This window comes from Columba livia, chromosome 1 (assembly GCF_036013475.1).
Source record: "Columba livia isolate bColLiv1 breed racing homer chromosome 1, bColLiv1.pat.W.v2, whole genome shotgun sequence".
NCBI classification, from domain to species: domain Eukaryota; kingdom Metazoa; phylum Chordata; class Aves; order Columbiformes; family Columbidae; genus Columba; species Columba livia.
Window position 1 is genome coordinate 198,565,666 of NC_088602.1, and position 16,286 is coordinate 198,581,951.

The window sequence follows — 16,286 nt, forward strand, 5'->3', positions numbered from 1 at the left end:
CCACCACACCGCGCAGGCTGTGAGCGGGGGCAGACCCACCGCCCTCTAACTAAAGCTGCATGCGTGACGTGGGATTAAACATCCTCCTCAGGCTTTGGCTTTTCTGCTTTGGTGCCAAGTCCAACAGGGAGTCCCAGGACAGACAGACCTTAGCGAGAGCAACTGCCGGGGGAGGCTGCAAAATGCAGTGAAACTCAAGGTCCAGTTTCAGGGCATATGTGTTGCATATGGGGGAAAGGCAAAGGAATGGAATGAGCAACCATGGTATTTTCTTATGTATGTTGTCAGTCTCATTTATAGGGGCAGAAAGCTCCCCCCACTGTATTTAGTGCTCAAGGGAGATTCACACAGGGCTGTGAAAGTATCAAAGTGCTGGTGACCTGGGAGCAGCACACACCTCAGTCCTCCTCTTGCAATCCAGTTTGTAATGATTTACCATGAAAAACTCCCAGTAGCTGCTCGAAGTAGCTGAGTTTTTTGCTTTACTTTCACTGCTCCTGGACAGGAGGGAATCTCCACAGAGCCAAGCAGGGCCTGGGTTTCTCCCCAGCCCACACAGCAAATAGCCACAGTTCTCGGAGTCGTGAGATAAGCTTATAAGTTTGCTTTCAATCTCCTTGTGTTTTTATACTGCTGTTAGTTGCACTGTACTTTTTTTTTTTAGCAGCAGGAAAGAAAAGGTATTTAAAGCAAGAGATGAAACCTTCTCATTATGGCCTGACTCAAGGAGCCAGAAGATGACAAAAACCAAAATCAAAACAAAGCTGGAAAAAAACCCATTGCTTTTAAGAAAAATCACAGCAAGGCAGTGATAATGCTGGTGTAATCCTCTGCCACCCAAAAGGGCCTGGTCTGGTATGAAAGAACTGTACAACTGACAGTAACTTTGCCTTGATACTTGGCAGAGACGGTGAAAAATTTAAGAAAACTGATGGTGAAGTGCTTATTTATGGCTGTTCACCAGTGCTATTTCAGCAGCTCTCAAAGCCTTTGCCGCAAAACATTGTGTGGCACTTTCCCCTGCCGTTTACTTACACCCTGTGTTCTCCTTCTCACTGCAGCTGGAGGTGGAGCTGGTGCAGAAGGAGGAGAAGTTGCTGGAGATGGATCTTCTCTACGAGCAGGTTTCCCAGCTGACAGACGGAATCCGTGCCACGGCAAAGAGCGGGAAGCAGGACGTGCTGCTGTTGGCTCAAACGGTAAGGAGGGCATCGCCCGCCCTGCTTGCTGCCTGCACAACATGAACTCATATCTGGGCCAGGGGGAAGATGACTCACTTGCAAATTGCAAAACTAGTGGCTGGAAATATTGATAGGCAAGTCATATGTTAGTCTCCAGAAATTATAGACATTTAGTAATAACAGGAATAGAGACACAGCAAGAACATTAGGTGAGCATACTTTCTTTTTTGAAAGAAAGTTGCATCATAGGTAGCACCTTTCAACAAAACAGATGATAAGTTATTTCTTAGGTTAAGCACTTAGAAACCTGTGAGAATCCTCCTTTCGCATGTGTTTGCCCTTTGACAACAAACACATCGTGGAGAAAAAGAAATAGGGAAAAGCCGGGTATGTTCTATATCCCTCCAACAAAGAAAAAGACAAACTCTGTATCTGGCCCAAAGATTCTTTGTTATTTAGGTAGGGAGAACGACACAGGAAAGAAATACTTCCAGTACAGTTACTTCTATATAATTTTGGCTATTTCCTTTTAACTACCAGTAATATTATTTGGGGAAGAGCAAAAATCCTCACATCCCCCACCTCCTTAATGAAAAAGCTCCAAATAGAGCAGAGCTGAATGAAAGACGGGAAAAAAATGCAAAGTAATTAACGTAAAACAAGGCCAGGGTTGATTTTTTCCTTAGGTGTTAGGTTTGGCACTCTGAAAGGCTTAAGGCAAAACACATCTTTATAGTAAATCTTGAATTTTCCACAGACAGAAATAATATGGCTTTTATTGGGGCTTGTAAAATCATGGCTGTGGGCTAATAAACTACTGTAAAATGGCAGCATGTCAAAAGTTACATTTGATTGCTCTGACACTCCTGATTCCCTGTTAGTCACTTGGAAAAAGAGTATTTGAGTGTTGTGGGGTTTTTTGTTTCAATAATCTCCAATCAGACGCAGGGATTCTTGTCCCTTTCCTCTTCTGAACACCCACTCCCCAGGACAATTTCACAACCCACAGTCCTGCTGCATCCACGTTATCACTCAATTCTCTTGTAAGGATCAGGCTTATTACGCCTTTATTACACAGTTAATTGTGCACCAGGTCAATGAGAACGGGGATACAGGCCTTTGAGGCCACTAGGAGTTTAGCTGTTCAGCTAAAAAGGGTGGGAAGTAATTACAAACTTGCTTTTCTGTATCATGGAGACTAGTAAATGTGACTTGCTATGCCACCAGTTTCTGTGGATCCAAGTGTACCCAGAAACAGACTCTGTTTCATTACATTTTCCAGTATGGAACTATTTTTTAAAACCAAGCCAAGCTGGCCTTGTTTGCATGTACCTAAGCCTTAGGTAAGTGTGATGCCCAGAGCATCGAAAGAGAAGCCCCAACTACAATGTGGTTACTTATTCCAGATGAACGAACTGCAGAGGAAGTTAAAGGAGAAAACCAAGCAGATGATGGCTCTTGTTGCAGAGCTCTCCATGAAGCAAGCACTTGCCATCAAACTCCAGCAGGAAATGAGACACAAAGAACAGTTTTTGATGACCGTTTCATCAAGGATAGATCAAGGCCTTCCACCTCCCAAAGAAACAGAAATGGAATGGTTGAAGGTTTTACGCAATGAGAAGATGCAAAAAGATGCAGCTGAAGCCAGAGCTAAAGTGAGTTTTTGCCATATGTTGCCATTAGATCTTCAGCCCCATCTTTCCTCTGGTCAAGTTTGTCTTTCTGCAAACACAAGATCACATCACACTGAAACAAAGACTTGCCTCCAAATATTGAAGGAATTTGTGTGAGCACGTTTTGGGATAACAGGTGGTATAGCCATCAGTGAAGTGCTGCTTTCCATCTGACTCCAGGACTCCACAAAAGCTGGAGTGTGGGCTCAGGAAAAAGAAGTTCAGCACCTTCCACATACCAGATGCAGTGAACATCAGATCAGAAGTATCATGACAGAGTATTAGGCATGACAGGGGCTGGGCAGCACAGCAAATGGTGCTTCAAATTCTACACTGTTGGATACAACAGCTCCTTAGCTGAGGCCATCAGTGGTCCCTGGGCAGAGAGCACCCAAAGAATGAAAACTAAGTAACAGGATGTGTGTCCTGCGGGTGGGAAGTTTGCTTTGCTGTGCGAGTGCTTAACTTGGTCACACCAAGGGAATCTGAAACGCACAAAGCTGGGAGAGGAATACATTGTGCACACACTTACCTTTGAAGTCAGACAGAACTGCTGCGGTACAACTGGTTTAGAATAAGAAACTTCTGTTATTAGAACTTCTCATGCTGTGGTTCAGTTTCCTTTCAGTGCTGTGGAGACAAGCTCACAGCAGCACCTGTGTTCAGGAACAGGTGCTGTCAGCATAAATGTAGTGATGTTTTCAAGCATCAGAACTATTCTCTTGTTCCCAAGATTTTCTATGCACACTTACAACTTTTCTATAAGTTAATCTAATCCGTTCACAAATAAGAACAGCATTACAGGCTCAAACTGTATAAGATTTATAAGGACAAACTTACACCCACATGGTCAATAACTCAGGCTTTCCTTTCACTGAACACTTAACACCCCCCTGGGTTTCCTGGTTCGCTAAGGTCTAGACTAATGGTGTGCCCTCTGTCAGACATGCTGTACATCGGCTCAGGAGGGTACCGGAGTTCCAAAGCATATAATCACTAAGTGATCACAAGGTGTTTCTTTCACAGCGTGCTGCTGAAGAGGAACAAGCAGCAGGGCCCGGCCGTGTCCACACGACAGCTGAACAACGCCCGACCGCCTACATCCCGGACGATGAATACAGCCTCCCGCTGCCGCGGCCCTACGGCGCCCGGGCTCCCTTCAAACCCAGCGAACCGGGGTCAAACATGAGACACTTCAGAAAACCTGTTGAAAAGCCAATTGAAATCTGAACAGACAGCACCTGAATCAGGAAAGGCCACTACCAGCTGCTGAATCCCAGGAGGAATGTCTGTTAGCGTTCAGCCAAATTCCATCCTGAAACCAAAGTATTTTAGTTGTTAATCCCAGAAGCACAGCTCAATAGTCAGTGACAAGTTCCCTGCTGGTATCCCAAATGCAGTGCAGTATTTTAAAGTGCTAATAACAGTGATCACCATACTACATTTACTTTTTTCCAGGTGAAGTTTTATTGCATCTAATACATTTCATTATAAAGAAAAGGCTAGAAAAATCTTGTCTTTATTATTAATACAAAGTCCCCGTCACTTACACAAATACACCAACACAGCTTCCTGCCAGACAAATTTTAATTATTTTCAGAAAAATATCCCTTCCCTCTGTGCACTTCCTGAGAAAGCCAAAACTCCACCCCACTGATGGCAATGACAAGGGAATGACCAGGAACTTGCCAAGCCACTCCTGAGAACTGCATCTTTTTATTTCACTGGTAAGGAACAGGAAGCATCTGCGGAAACTACTCAGGGAGCACAGATGAGGTTGTTATTGAAAACCTCCAAAATCTATCAAACTGTCAATGTGTTTCACTAGTCTAACAGTCAAACTTAAATAGGTGTTTAAGTCCCGTAAAGACTGCAAAAATCCTGCATGTCTGGAAGGAAAAACAACCTCCATAATTTCTCTTTGAAGCTCAGATTTTAACTGTAAAAGTTATAACGCAAGAATTAAGTGAAACTCTGTCCAAGCCACTGTTAAGATAAATTTCCAAATAACTTCTCTTATCCTGTATTGCTTACAGTATATTATACATATCTTAAAAAACCCTGTCATATGCACTTCAAAGGGATTATATTTTGTGCTAATTACAAAACTGAATATATTAGAATCCAACTCAAGGCAGAAGTACAGTAAGATAAGATGTGACCACCACAGGAATGAATACATCATTACTGATGAATTATATACAAAAACTAATCCACCATTTGTTATTCTTCCCTGCCTTACATAACACCACCAAGGAATCCTTCTATTAATCTGAATGAGCAAACAGTTACCAGTTTCTTGTTCCTGTACAATACAACTGGATCACTGTTTTCAGGAATGCCCATCTTGTTAAAATAATTGACACTAATATCAATTTTCACAGCATGTTTTGATACCTGCTATAGTTCTACATGTTCAACAACTTCAAAATGAAACCACAGATCTATTTCAAATCCAGGTTTCTGTCAGATGCATTTCTCTAGGTTTTATCTAGAAGTCAGTAATTTCAGCCTTAATACGCTGGGCCAAGCACTATTTTGAGTAGCCTATGTCAGTAATGGTGGCTACCCAAAACTGCAGATTGTTTGGGAAACAACATAACACTTAAGTTAAAAAAATGAAAAACAAAAAAACACACCAAACAACAACAAAACCACAACAACACAACAACAAAACCCCCACCACATTAGTTGCATACTTCTGTGTGAATACTTTTATACGAGCACCACAGCTAGACAGCCTTCTTCAGCAGCCTGTTATTTCAGGAATATTTGAGGCCCAGAAGCATCACAGTGTGTCTGAGTGCTGTTTCCTCTACAAATCTTACATTAACATGGTCCTGTTTTTCATATGGATGCACACCTAGAAAAACATAATGAGAAAGAATTTACAAAATCGTGTTCTTGTACACTCAGTCCTGCAGTATATTAAACATCTTCATCTCCAAGGCCAAAAGATAAGGTAAGAGATGGCAGTGTGTTTTCATTCGCCAGCAGCTTTAGTGGAGTCACCTGAGTGCTCACCCACCACCAGAAACTTTCCTGCTATTGGGACATCAGTCAGTGATGTGCCCTGTGGATGGAAGCACGTCCAGCTCTGAGGCCACTAGGCATTTCCACACTTATTTCACACTGGAGATCCAAAACAAGAGCTCAGCACAGTGGCAATATTAGTGCTAGTACATAAAATGGATCAGGACATATTCTCACACACTTCTACATGGTTTAACTCTTTTTCCTTCCCAAATGGGATAATGTGCACACATGGATAATTTTGTTTTAGCCTTCAGGTCCTTATCCTGATTTTATTTTGCTTACTAGTACAGGCATAGCCAGTAACACGAAGCAGTGCAACGCTTCCCTTAATGCACCTTTTTCAGTAGAGTTCTAAAAACTTCAGATGCTTAGATTTGCTCTATGCAGCAAGTGCCCCAGCCAATTTGAACTGTATTTTACAAAAATGAACAGATTTGAGGTGAAAAACACCTGTTACTTCAGAGCAACTCCCAAACCAGTGACACAGGTACTCTTTTCTGAGGTGGAAGATCTGATTTTGGTTGCCTCTTAGCCACCATACTGTATAAATAAGGAATAAGCCCTTCTCCACAGAATTACTCAAGAAGCAACATGACACTTAAGTGACATGGAATAACAGCTACCACCATGCTGTACAGCAGGGGTGTCAAACTCATTTCATCAGGGGCCACATCAGCCTTGCAGTCACCTTCAAAGGGCCAAATATAATTTTAGGACTGTATAAATGTAGGAGCAATTACATGTATCAGTCCTAAAATTACATTCAGCCATTCAAAGGCAACCATGAGGCTGTTGTGGTCCTGGTGAAAATGAGTGTGACACCCCTGCTGTACATGAACCACATTTCACTACATGTGTTCTAAAAATGTAAGTTTGCTGACTGGATTCACTACAGAGAGGATTTGGATGAAAGGACATGGAGTCAAGAAGCCCCTGGCAACTCCCATCAGCAGAAAGATGACCAAGCAGACACAGTCAGACATCGCTGGAGTTTCAGAACTCAGTTATGTCAATATAGTGAGGATACAACTCTGTGTAAGAGAAGGTAACAACTATCGGTCTTCCAAAGTACAGAATTAACATTACCTTGATTCTCTATCTCTGTCAGCATACTGGTCAGGTAGTTAAGTGGCAAAAACTCTAGAGGGACTGAGAGTCTCTCAGGGATAGGCCTGCTGCACTGTAAGGGAGAATATTTCAGGTTAGTTCACAAAGTCACACAGTACCAGGTTTCAGTGTTACCTTTAATGTGTTAAGGTTTCCACAAAGGTCAGGAATCTCAACGCTGTCAAAGCAAAAGATTTTTAAAATGGACTATGTGCTCTTACCTGCCTGCTCCCCAGCTTCTCAAGCAAAAGTTTCACATATTTCCGTGCAATGAAATTAGCATTGACTGGATGATTCCAAAACTGGCGGACCTTTTGACCAAGAGCCTAGTAAGCAAACAAAAAACAAAACCAAAAACCTCAGACAAACACAGGACAGTGGAAACTTCAGAGGCAGAAAAAGAAGAAAGAACCTAAAACAAACCCCAGGCTGTAACACACATGCTTTGCTTTCAGACAGTGATGACAGAAGCTGAGATGTCATTTTTAGCCATGGAGCCTTGCTTCTAGAGCCAGTAACTAAGAGATTACAATACCCTCCCAAAATGCGGGTAACAATCAAATCCTTGCCACTCGGTGAATTTCTGTTCATCAGCCATGACCTCTGCCTCACTTCGCACATGTACTGAAATATTAAGTGAGACTTAAAATGACTGTCGATCCATTACTGTGACTCCTTGCTTTAGGTGCATTCTTCTCCCCAAGAACTGAACAAAGCATCTGTGCTAAACAGGGCTTCTCTCAGGCTCTATCTAAGGAATTTACAGACACAAGATGCCAACAAGGAGAGATACTGGGAACACAATTTGCATCCCATTATTTAGGGCATCACCTGGGAACTGACACAATTGATTCACATTCCTAAAGGCAAAACAGATTCAAACCCAGATGTCCCCAATCTTCCAATCCTAGCCAATAAGCAAACAAATACGAACACACTGTGAAATCAGCTCCACCTTCTGCTCCTTTCCCTATCTAGATCTTTTTTCACCCCCTTACTTTCAGTTGCTCTGCAATACAGGCTGCTGAAAGAGCTCACTTAGGAAATGCTGGACGGTTTCAGTGGTCCTTAAATACTTGCTTCTGATGCAAATGAAATCTAGTGAATGTAACCTGCTAAAAATAGTCCAAGTCACCCCAAAGGGTCCTTTTGGCCAACAAACTATTCTCTGCATTTTTTCCCAAAGCTGTAAATAGATACAATAAGGCACTGAGTCCACTGTAACTAGCAGTACATGTTCCCTAAAACGCTCACAGCTCAGCCCCTCAGTCAAAGCAGGTTGGAATGGTGTTCCCCACCCACCAGGCCTGGGGCCAACAGCTCTGAGCAGCCCCACACTGACCCCCGCTCACCAACCCCTGCCCAAAACAAGATACAGAGGACAAAGCACCTCTTGTGGCATTCTCCTTCCCTACTCCCTCTCAAAACTGCTGCCAAATAAAGAGGCCCTTGTTCAAGGAAAACCAGAGCAGCACTTCTGGCCATCTGAACTATACGTAACAGCCCATGATAAATAATAAACAATAAGCAATTTATGTTGAGAAAACCCTGCTGTACGACAAGGCATTCCCCGAGGGGGATCCCTGGTTCCCCTCTGCTCACTGAGATGTTGCACTTCCTCTGCAGAGCTGCGATGTGCACTAAGAACAAAAGTGAAAAAGGAGAAGTCAGTCTCCCATTCTGCTGGAACTTTTAATGGAGCATCAGTAATTAATTTCAGCATGTGGCTAAATGAGTCACCTTTCCAAAGGGTGAGGCTGGGAGATTTCAGAGGGGGAGATCTCCCAACACAATCCCCACCACAGAGTTGTGGTATGATCAGATTTTACAGCTTTTACTGTACCAGCTTATGAACGTATCTGATAAAATGAATAAAACCATGTGCAGAGGTCACAAATAAAGGCATTTTTGGATGATAAAATATATTCACACAAATTCTCTTTACACCCCATTAAAACCTTTATTGCTTTATGCAGATGGTTACTCAGCAGAACAGTGTCGATGTGATTCCTGCAGGGTACTGGAGACACCATGAAACACTCTGGACAAATTGTTCATGTAAAAGTTACCAAGGTACTCTACAGGGCATGAGCAGCAGATGAAGTGCTGAGGTTCAGGTTATACCTGTGGCCTGTGTGAATCACAACCGAGTCTCCCACTGGCTTGATCCTACTGAACAGGGGAGAATTCCCTATCAATTCCAAAATCCAACAAATGACATCCAAAGCTATTAGTTACCTCTGGAAGCCTCATGACAATACTGAACTTCAGCTTTTCATTCTTCTCGGTGTCATCCAGATCTACAACAGAAAGGAGGAAAAAACAAACAAACAAACAAACAAACAAAAAAACCAAAAATCCCACACCATCATTAGTGGTAACCGCATAATCAAAACTTTCAACTATCACTTAAGACATTCTGAATAAATATTATCTCTATAATAAAATGAAAATCTTATTTTTAAATAAGGCCCATTAGGGGTATTAATTATGTTTATACTGTTTACATAGATATTTTTCCTGTATATTTTTTACATCACTTCACCACTTTATGTAAGTATTTAGACAGTAATTCCAATATGCTTTCATTAAGCAGAATTTCCCCATACTTATATTGCATTTACCAAGATCAGGCACAGACTAATACTGCACATTGTGTCCCTTTTCTCGAACACTGGAGAAGTAACACATTACAAGGGAACATGGTTGCAGCTCTTGGAGATGGTATCAGGTGCTGCTGTGTCCCAGGAAACTTACACTACAGTTCTCTCTTCCTCCTTTCTGATCTTGAAAAGCAAATTAACACAGGTGTGACACTACCTGGGCCACAACTGTCAGTTTGTCTCACTCCCTATTTCGTTCCAAAGCCTTAGGCCCCTCTTGATGACTATTTGGGTTCACACCGAACAGATTTTAACTCCCACCTTTAGGTAACCTTACATTTTATACAGAAGATATTCACAACCTCAGTGTTTACTAAGAATATTAGGATTCAGGTTCAGGTAGGCTTTTGTTTACTTATTTTGAATTTTTACTTCCTAACACTGAGCTTCTGCCCTTTACCAATGCCAGCAGTAGGATTATCCTGTTCCAAACATAATAAAAGCAACAGCTTAGGACTGGATAGCAGACTAACTTCCATACACAGGTGTGCACTTTAACAGAGTCACACAAATTCCACAACAAATTCTATGACCTTCAGTATTCAGTTATATATGAAGTCCCAAGTGGAAAAGTTATAAATTCCAGTTCTCCCCAAACAGACATTTCTATGTCTACTACAGTGATGCTCAATCTTACACCCTGAGCCCTAATTTTCTCCTTTCAGCTGTGCAGCACCATCAGCTACAGCCCTCACTGAAAAAGCACTCTGGATGAAGAACTGAGTCTCCTGGGCAGTAAACCCTGTATCAGAGTTTGAACAGCTAAAAGGACATCGTTCCCAATTAGCTGGCTGGTAAGCAGGAAACTCACTGTACCTTTCAGCAACTTCCTGACACATGTTTCTGTCAAATGCAAGACTCCATTATCAATGTAGTGCAGGAGGGTGTGCAGAGGGAGACATCGAACACCAAGCCCCAAGTGCAGAGTGTGAAAACCTATGAAAGAAAGACAAACTTGTTTGGTACAACCACATGTATTCTTTTCTAAGTCTGTATTAGAGGCTGGCATCACTCTAGCTAAATGCAACACTCTCCTTAACTTCTGTCTGTTCCTAGTTGGCAAGGAAATTAGTTTAACCAAACGTCATATAGTCTTATTTAGGCAAGTGCTCTCAAGCACAATCATGACAGAAAGAAGAAAGCCAAGGGGACTCAAAACAGTCATTGCAGTCGTGCAGTCATTAATTATCTCCAAGCTGTTGCCTTATATCTGAATTGTGTTATTAATTTGTCTCCTATCTCCTCCTTTCCTCCCAATTAATCAAAAACTGAGGCCTCACCACTCTCAATATGTGGCTGCCACCCACACATTCCCGCAGGCAGCATTAAGACTTGAGTTTCTGACTTTACATGAGCCAGATGATGCTCTTGCACCACATGAAACTCTTACAGGGCAGCATTTGCACCCACACAGTGTAAGTCTGAGGGACAACCTCACACCCAAAACAGTTTCAAAGGCTAAAGACAGATGAGGAAACACAAACTACAAAGATCCAAACAGAATCAGAAAGCATTAAGAAGTTAAGTCTTTGCATAACAAACATAAGCAAATGCTTTGAAAAGAATAAGCAACAACGAGGAGCTCTAGGAAAGGAAAGTCTGCTAGCAAGATCAGCTCTTCTGCCAAGGCTGAAGGAAAGCCTTTCAGGATAAAACTGTAAGCTATTGGCAGGGCAGCAGCATGAGAAAAACAACCCAAAAAACACACACCACATTTTTTTCTCAAGGACAGGATTTTCCTTTGTAGACAACTGGACCTTAGTGTCACGGGCTAAGAAAAAGATATATATGAAAGAAGCATAAATCTTAGTTCTGAGCTAAGGCTGCGCCCAAACATCCCACCAGAAGCTGCAGACACAGAACAAAACCTCTGACTTCTTGTCTTTATTTGCAGAAACTATTCAGTTTTGTTTCATTTCACTTACAGGTGTCTTCCCCTATGTAATTAATTGTCTTGAACAGACATCAATCCTACCAAAGCTAACTTGACACACATGCTGCAACTAGTGCTCTTCTGGGAGGAATTCATAGCACTGCTCTCCTCACTTGTGACTAAACCAGCGGAGGACAGGACTTACCAGGAGGCAAAGGCAGGCACAAGCCACTTGCAGCTTGCAGAATGCGACTCATGAAGTGGAACACTGCAAACTCTGCTGCACTTCCTCGCTCATCACTGCATTTAAACAAAGTAGCAAGATATTAGGAACCCAAGATGCCCAGACCCCCCAGAGATAAGGTAAATTTATTGTCCTACATATGCTCTAAATGAATGCATTTTCGGTGAATTGCCATGGGATGCGACCTTGTTCACTTGGGTGTTTGTCAGCATTGCGCAGCAAGTGCTGTTAGGTGACAAAGTCAACATGTTGTCCCCTTTCTCCTTCCCCCACTGCTACACATTTACAAGTGTCTCCGCAGTATCTGGTACCAGCTGAGTTATTCTGAGTGCTGGTGTAAGTGACCTGGCTTTAAGGGTTCAACACCCACTGCCCAGCTTAACACCACTGTGAACTCAGCAGCTTTGAACTCCAGCTGCAAAACTGCCAACATGATTAATATTTATGTTGGCTTAGAGAAGGCCAGCAGGATCATCAAAAAGATGATGTGACAGTCATGTTGACATTCCCAGCAGGGTAAGCACTGTCAGCTCAAGCCAGTAGTACTGCTGAAGACCAAAATTATGTCCATAATTTAGAAGGCAGGCTGAAAACTTTAACAAATGACTTGCTCACAAGCAGAAGATGCAGGAATGAAGCTGGTGTCTCCTCCAAACTTCTTTCATTATTCGATGTACCAGATTCAGCTAAAACAAAAAGGAAAGGACTGAATGTTTCCAGAAGCCTGTATACACCAGGCCCTTGGCCTTCATTCATTTTATGCACCAGCTTATGTTAAAAAAAAACAACTTATCATGAGACTTCTACTGAGACTTCAGTAAATATCTCCTTTTCTTAGGGGCTTAAAATGTAAAACTGATTAAAATTAGAGTTGTAACTGAGTTGCCCTATGCCAGAAATTTAAAGTAAGTGTTTCCAGTGCATCAAAGCATTGCGCAAGACATCCTAACACATGGTGCTTCTTGGGAATCAACTGATCTCATGCTCCTGCATCAAATTCTCAAAGATCTGTTTGCCATGAAAGCAAAAACTGCACGTCCAAGTGGCTTAACATTTAACAAGGAAAGGTCCCCAGGGCCCAGACAAAACTGGATGATGCAGACAGTGGAATACTCCATTTGTTGATACAAGACTGCAGAAGGAATCACAAGTCGAGTCCTGGTAAGGAGGAAAGACAAGACAAGCAAATGCCTCTCCTCCTCTAACGAGTTTTCTTTTTGTCCACAGTGAAGTACAACAATCCCTTGGCCCACACTGTCACATCTTAGTGCTCCCAGGCTGACACCCAGTGCAGACTGTCAGCACACAAAAGCCACAAGCCCAGCTCTCACTTGGGCCTCCTAAGCTCCTGCAGCTGGAAAAGAGAAGCCACACATGAAAGAGCTGAAATAACATCCTCTAGCCAGCCCCTCCTGGCTGTCATGTGTAACCACTTCCGTATCTCAGCAACAGAAAAGAGACTCTTCCTCTGCACCTTTTATCTCTGTGCCTCAAAGTGCACTAATCAATCCCAGGAAACAAGTCCAGGCCCCATTTTGCAGAGAGGTGTCACATGTAGTTACAAACCCGTCACCACAAGACAGCCAGAATCTAGGAATCCTTTTCCCTACTCTTTTCTCATAGGCTCTGCCCCTTCCAACTATTAACTTGGCACAGGCTCTGAGCAAAACAGAAACAGGACACACTGGAGAAGTTCATATGCAAAGGCCAGAACAGGAATATTGGTCTTCAGAAATGCTCAAGTGCTTTCCTCTGCACCCTGGCCAGAAAGCTCTATGAGGTAGCACCTTTCCCCTCCACCACTCCATCCAGCCTTGCACAGCCACCTGATGCAGAATAATCACATAATACTTTCCATCTTCATACTTTCTGGATGCAGTGGAAAGTTCCAGTTTAATCTCCCTGGAGTGTAGCATGATTTTCCACTCATTTCCCAGGAAATGCGTGGTTTCCAGTTTTCAGAGAAGGGTCACAAGAACCACAACTGCTGCTGGAATGACTTTCACCTCTGGCCAACACACAGGGTATAGCTAAGGCCTCCGCATTGGGAGCTACAGCTGGATCTGAAGGTCAGTGTTCACAGATTCATGGAATGTTAGAGATTGCAAGGGACCTCAAGAGGTCATCTAGTCCAATCCCCATGCTGGAGCTGGAACACTTAGATGAGGCTACATAGGAAGGTGTCCAGGCGGGATCTGAATGTCTCCAGAGTGAGGTGAAGGGAAGCTTCTTCCAGACTCCAGAATCACCTCTTACTATTTGTACAACAAAAACTGTTTTCACAGGTATGATACTCCAGAACCAATATTCTTTCCTTTGCATTACAGCCAACTGTACAGCTTCTGCAGAGTATAGAAAGATAACTATTAAGCCATAGTCAATCTAGCTATCACAAAATACTTAAATACTTGTGACATTACACCCCCACCAACAGCACTACTTGCTTTGGAGATCAGCCACAATGAACACTATAGAAAATACATAAACAGAAGCTATATCCCGAACTTTTTTCAGCACATGACACATATGACAACGTGCATGGGAGAAAGGAAATATCTGTTTTCTAGAGGGAGTACAAGCAGCTTCCTCGCCAAGGCTAGCAGCGGGTCTCTGGGGGAACCAAATTAAGAGCTAAGCCCACACCTTCCAGGCAAAGCCATTCTTCATTCAGTAACAAAGACATACTCCATGAAGCTTTCCTGGGCATGTATCAGAAACCATTTCCCTTGGACTGCTCTAAACTAGTAAAAGAACACATGATCCATGGCAAAACAGTGCATGCAGTAGGGCTTAGGCTGACACTTGCAAAGCAGCTTGCTGTCTCCAGCCATCTACATTTCCAAGCAAAGGATCTGAGCAGGCTAAAGTTCCACTAAGGTCATTTGGAACCACAAGTTTTCAGCTTCTGTGGCTGTTCCTACGGGAAAGACATAGAAGCAGGCAAAGAAAAGACTCAAGACCAAAGGAGAAAAGGGAGTAAGACAAGATTGCCTCCTGTGCAAGGAGTATGACACAGTCCTTCTTCTGAGGAAACTTGAATCCAAATGGTGTCTGCCTTCTGTTCCTCTGCAGCTGAGGCCACCTCAGGTGACAGCTCGCCACAGGCAGCAGTCAGAAAGGTGCAGCCACGGCAGCAACTGTCAGAGAACCTTTAACAGTCTATTCTGGTCTGCCTTGGGCCACAGGCTGGTTGTTCCCTCTGCCTCCTCTTCCACTTGCTGTCAGAACAGCAAAGGTCACACTGTTTCTGTAAGTTATGTCCCCCCTTCCCTGCCCTGCTGAGATGAAAATAATGAGAGAAACAGATACAGAGTAAAGCTGAGACACAGGGGAGAGAGAGAACATGGACATGCAAACCACTACTGCAGGCAAAGTGGAATATGAACTGGTAACCAGGCAAACCCAGGCTCTGCAGTTCTCCTTAGCAAACACGGGAATTTCCACTGAGACATTTCATTCACACTTCCCCACATTACTTCTCTGTACACAAACACACACAGTTCTGACAGCAACCAGCCACTGTTGTTTTATGAGAAACTGTTAATGCCCCCATGTCTCAGCTACTTCGACTTCAGCTGCAATTGATTTACACAGCGGCTACACACAATGGTGCCCTATTCTCAGCCACTCCTTTGCTCCTGAATGTAATAAAACAGAATTTTATGAAAGCAAACAGACAAGCAAATCATTTCAAGTCTCTTGCTGTTTCATTAGTTTCAGTAGCTCAGCTACAGAAAACAGTACTAAGAATCATAACAATTCATTCCCCTGAAGAACTTCCAAACATTTAGGATATAAAAAGGCTTAAGATGTAAGGGCTTCTGATCAGGATAAACAGAAACCCAAGTCCAACAATGAAATAATTTCTAAAGATTTCCAAAGAGCACCCAAGATATATCAGCCAGAGGGCAGAATCAACTTTTAGAGATATCTTATCTTTGTTTACAGTAGTTTTTCTAACTAACTTGTCTAGTGGAGAATTCTGTAAGTTGAATTGAGAGAATTCTTGCTTCCGGTTATGTTAAAAAAAACCCTAAGTTTTTGCTGATGGGGAGGGCTGAGATTTGTTTTGTTAATAAGATTTAGTCTACAATAATTTAGTCTTGCATATCAAGGCTGCATAGGTGTTTTCATATTTTTAACCTTAGTTCATATTAAGAATGATAACTGGGAAAAAAATGAAAGGAGAACAAACATTCCACTTCTGCTTTTTTCAGCACTGTTTTCAGGTACAAAGCTCTGGCTCATGCTGTCCTGTTCCTAGTTTAATCAGCAACTAGATTTTTTTCTTTCCTATAAAGATACGGAAAAGACTGACAATTACCAGTGAAACAACTTGCCAAGCTATAGAGCGAGGCCTGATGAACAAGGTCAGTAACCTCAGCGGCAGGTGCAGTGGCTCAGAGAACACTAACACCGACAGCACAAATCATGTGCTCAGCACTTTCAAAAAGATGCAGCCTCAAGAAAGTTCCTGAGATTTCCAACCCTGGAAAACAGCGCTGAAGG

General features: G+C 42.7%; 2 protein-coding genes across 21 annotated transcripts in view; one reads left to right on the plus strand and one right to left on the minus strand.

Annotated features, from left to right (window-relative positions):
- Positions 1 to 4,438, plus strand: part of CCDC146 (coiled-coil domain containing 146) — a 79,642-nt gene extending 75,204 nt beyond the window's left edge. For all 12 annotated transcript variants that reach the window (XM_065049111.1, XM_065049113.1, XM_065049114.1 and 9 more), the window contains 3 exons: positions 1,062 to 1,199; positions 2,588 to 2,836; positions 3,881 to 4,438. In XM_065049111.1, coding sequence (XP_064905183.1) covers positions 1,062 to 1,199; positions 2,588 to 2,836; positions 3,881 to 4,084 — 591 coding nt within the window. In that variant the 3' untranslated portion in view covers positions 4,085 to 4,438. The remainder of the gene's footprint in view (positions 1 to 1,061; positions 1,200 to 2,587; positions 2,837 to 3,880) is intronic.
- Positions 4,298 to 16,286, minus strand: part of GSAP (gamma-secretase activating protein) — a 48,123-nt gene continuing 36,134 nt past the window's right edge. For all 9 annotated transcript variants that reach the window (XM_065049124.1, XM_065049122.1, XM_065049126.1 and 6 more), the window contains 7 exons: positions 12,393 to 12,463; positions 11,739 to 11,833; positions 10,477 to 10,596; positions 9,236 to 9,297; positions 7,219 to 7,323; positions 6,977 to 7,070; positions 4,298 to 5,717 (listed from right to left, as the gene is read on the minus strand). In XM_065049124.1, coding sequence (XP_064905196.1) covers positions 5,617 to 5,717; positions 6,977 to 7,070; positions 7,219 to 7,323; positions 9,236 to 9,297; positions 10,477 to 10,596; positions 11,739 to 11,833; positions 12,393 to 12,463 — 648 coding nt within the window. In that variant the 3' untranslated portion in view covers positions 4,298 to 5,616. The remainder of the gene's footprint in view (positions 5,718 to 6,976; positions 7,071 to 7,218; positions 7,324 to 9,235; positions 9,298 to 10,476; positions 10,597 to 11,738; positions 11,834 to 12,392; positions 12,464 to 16,286) is intronic.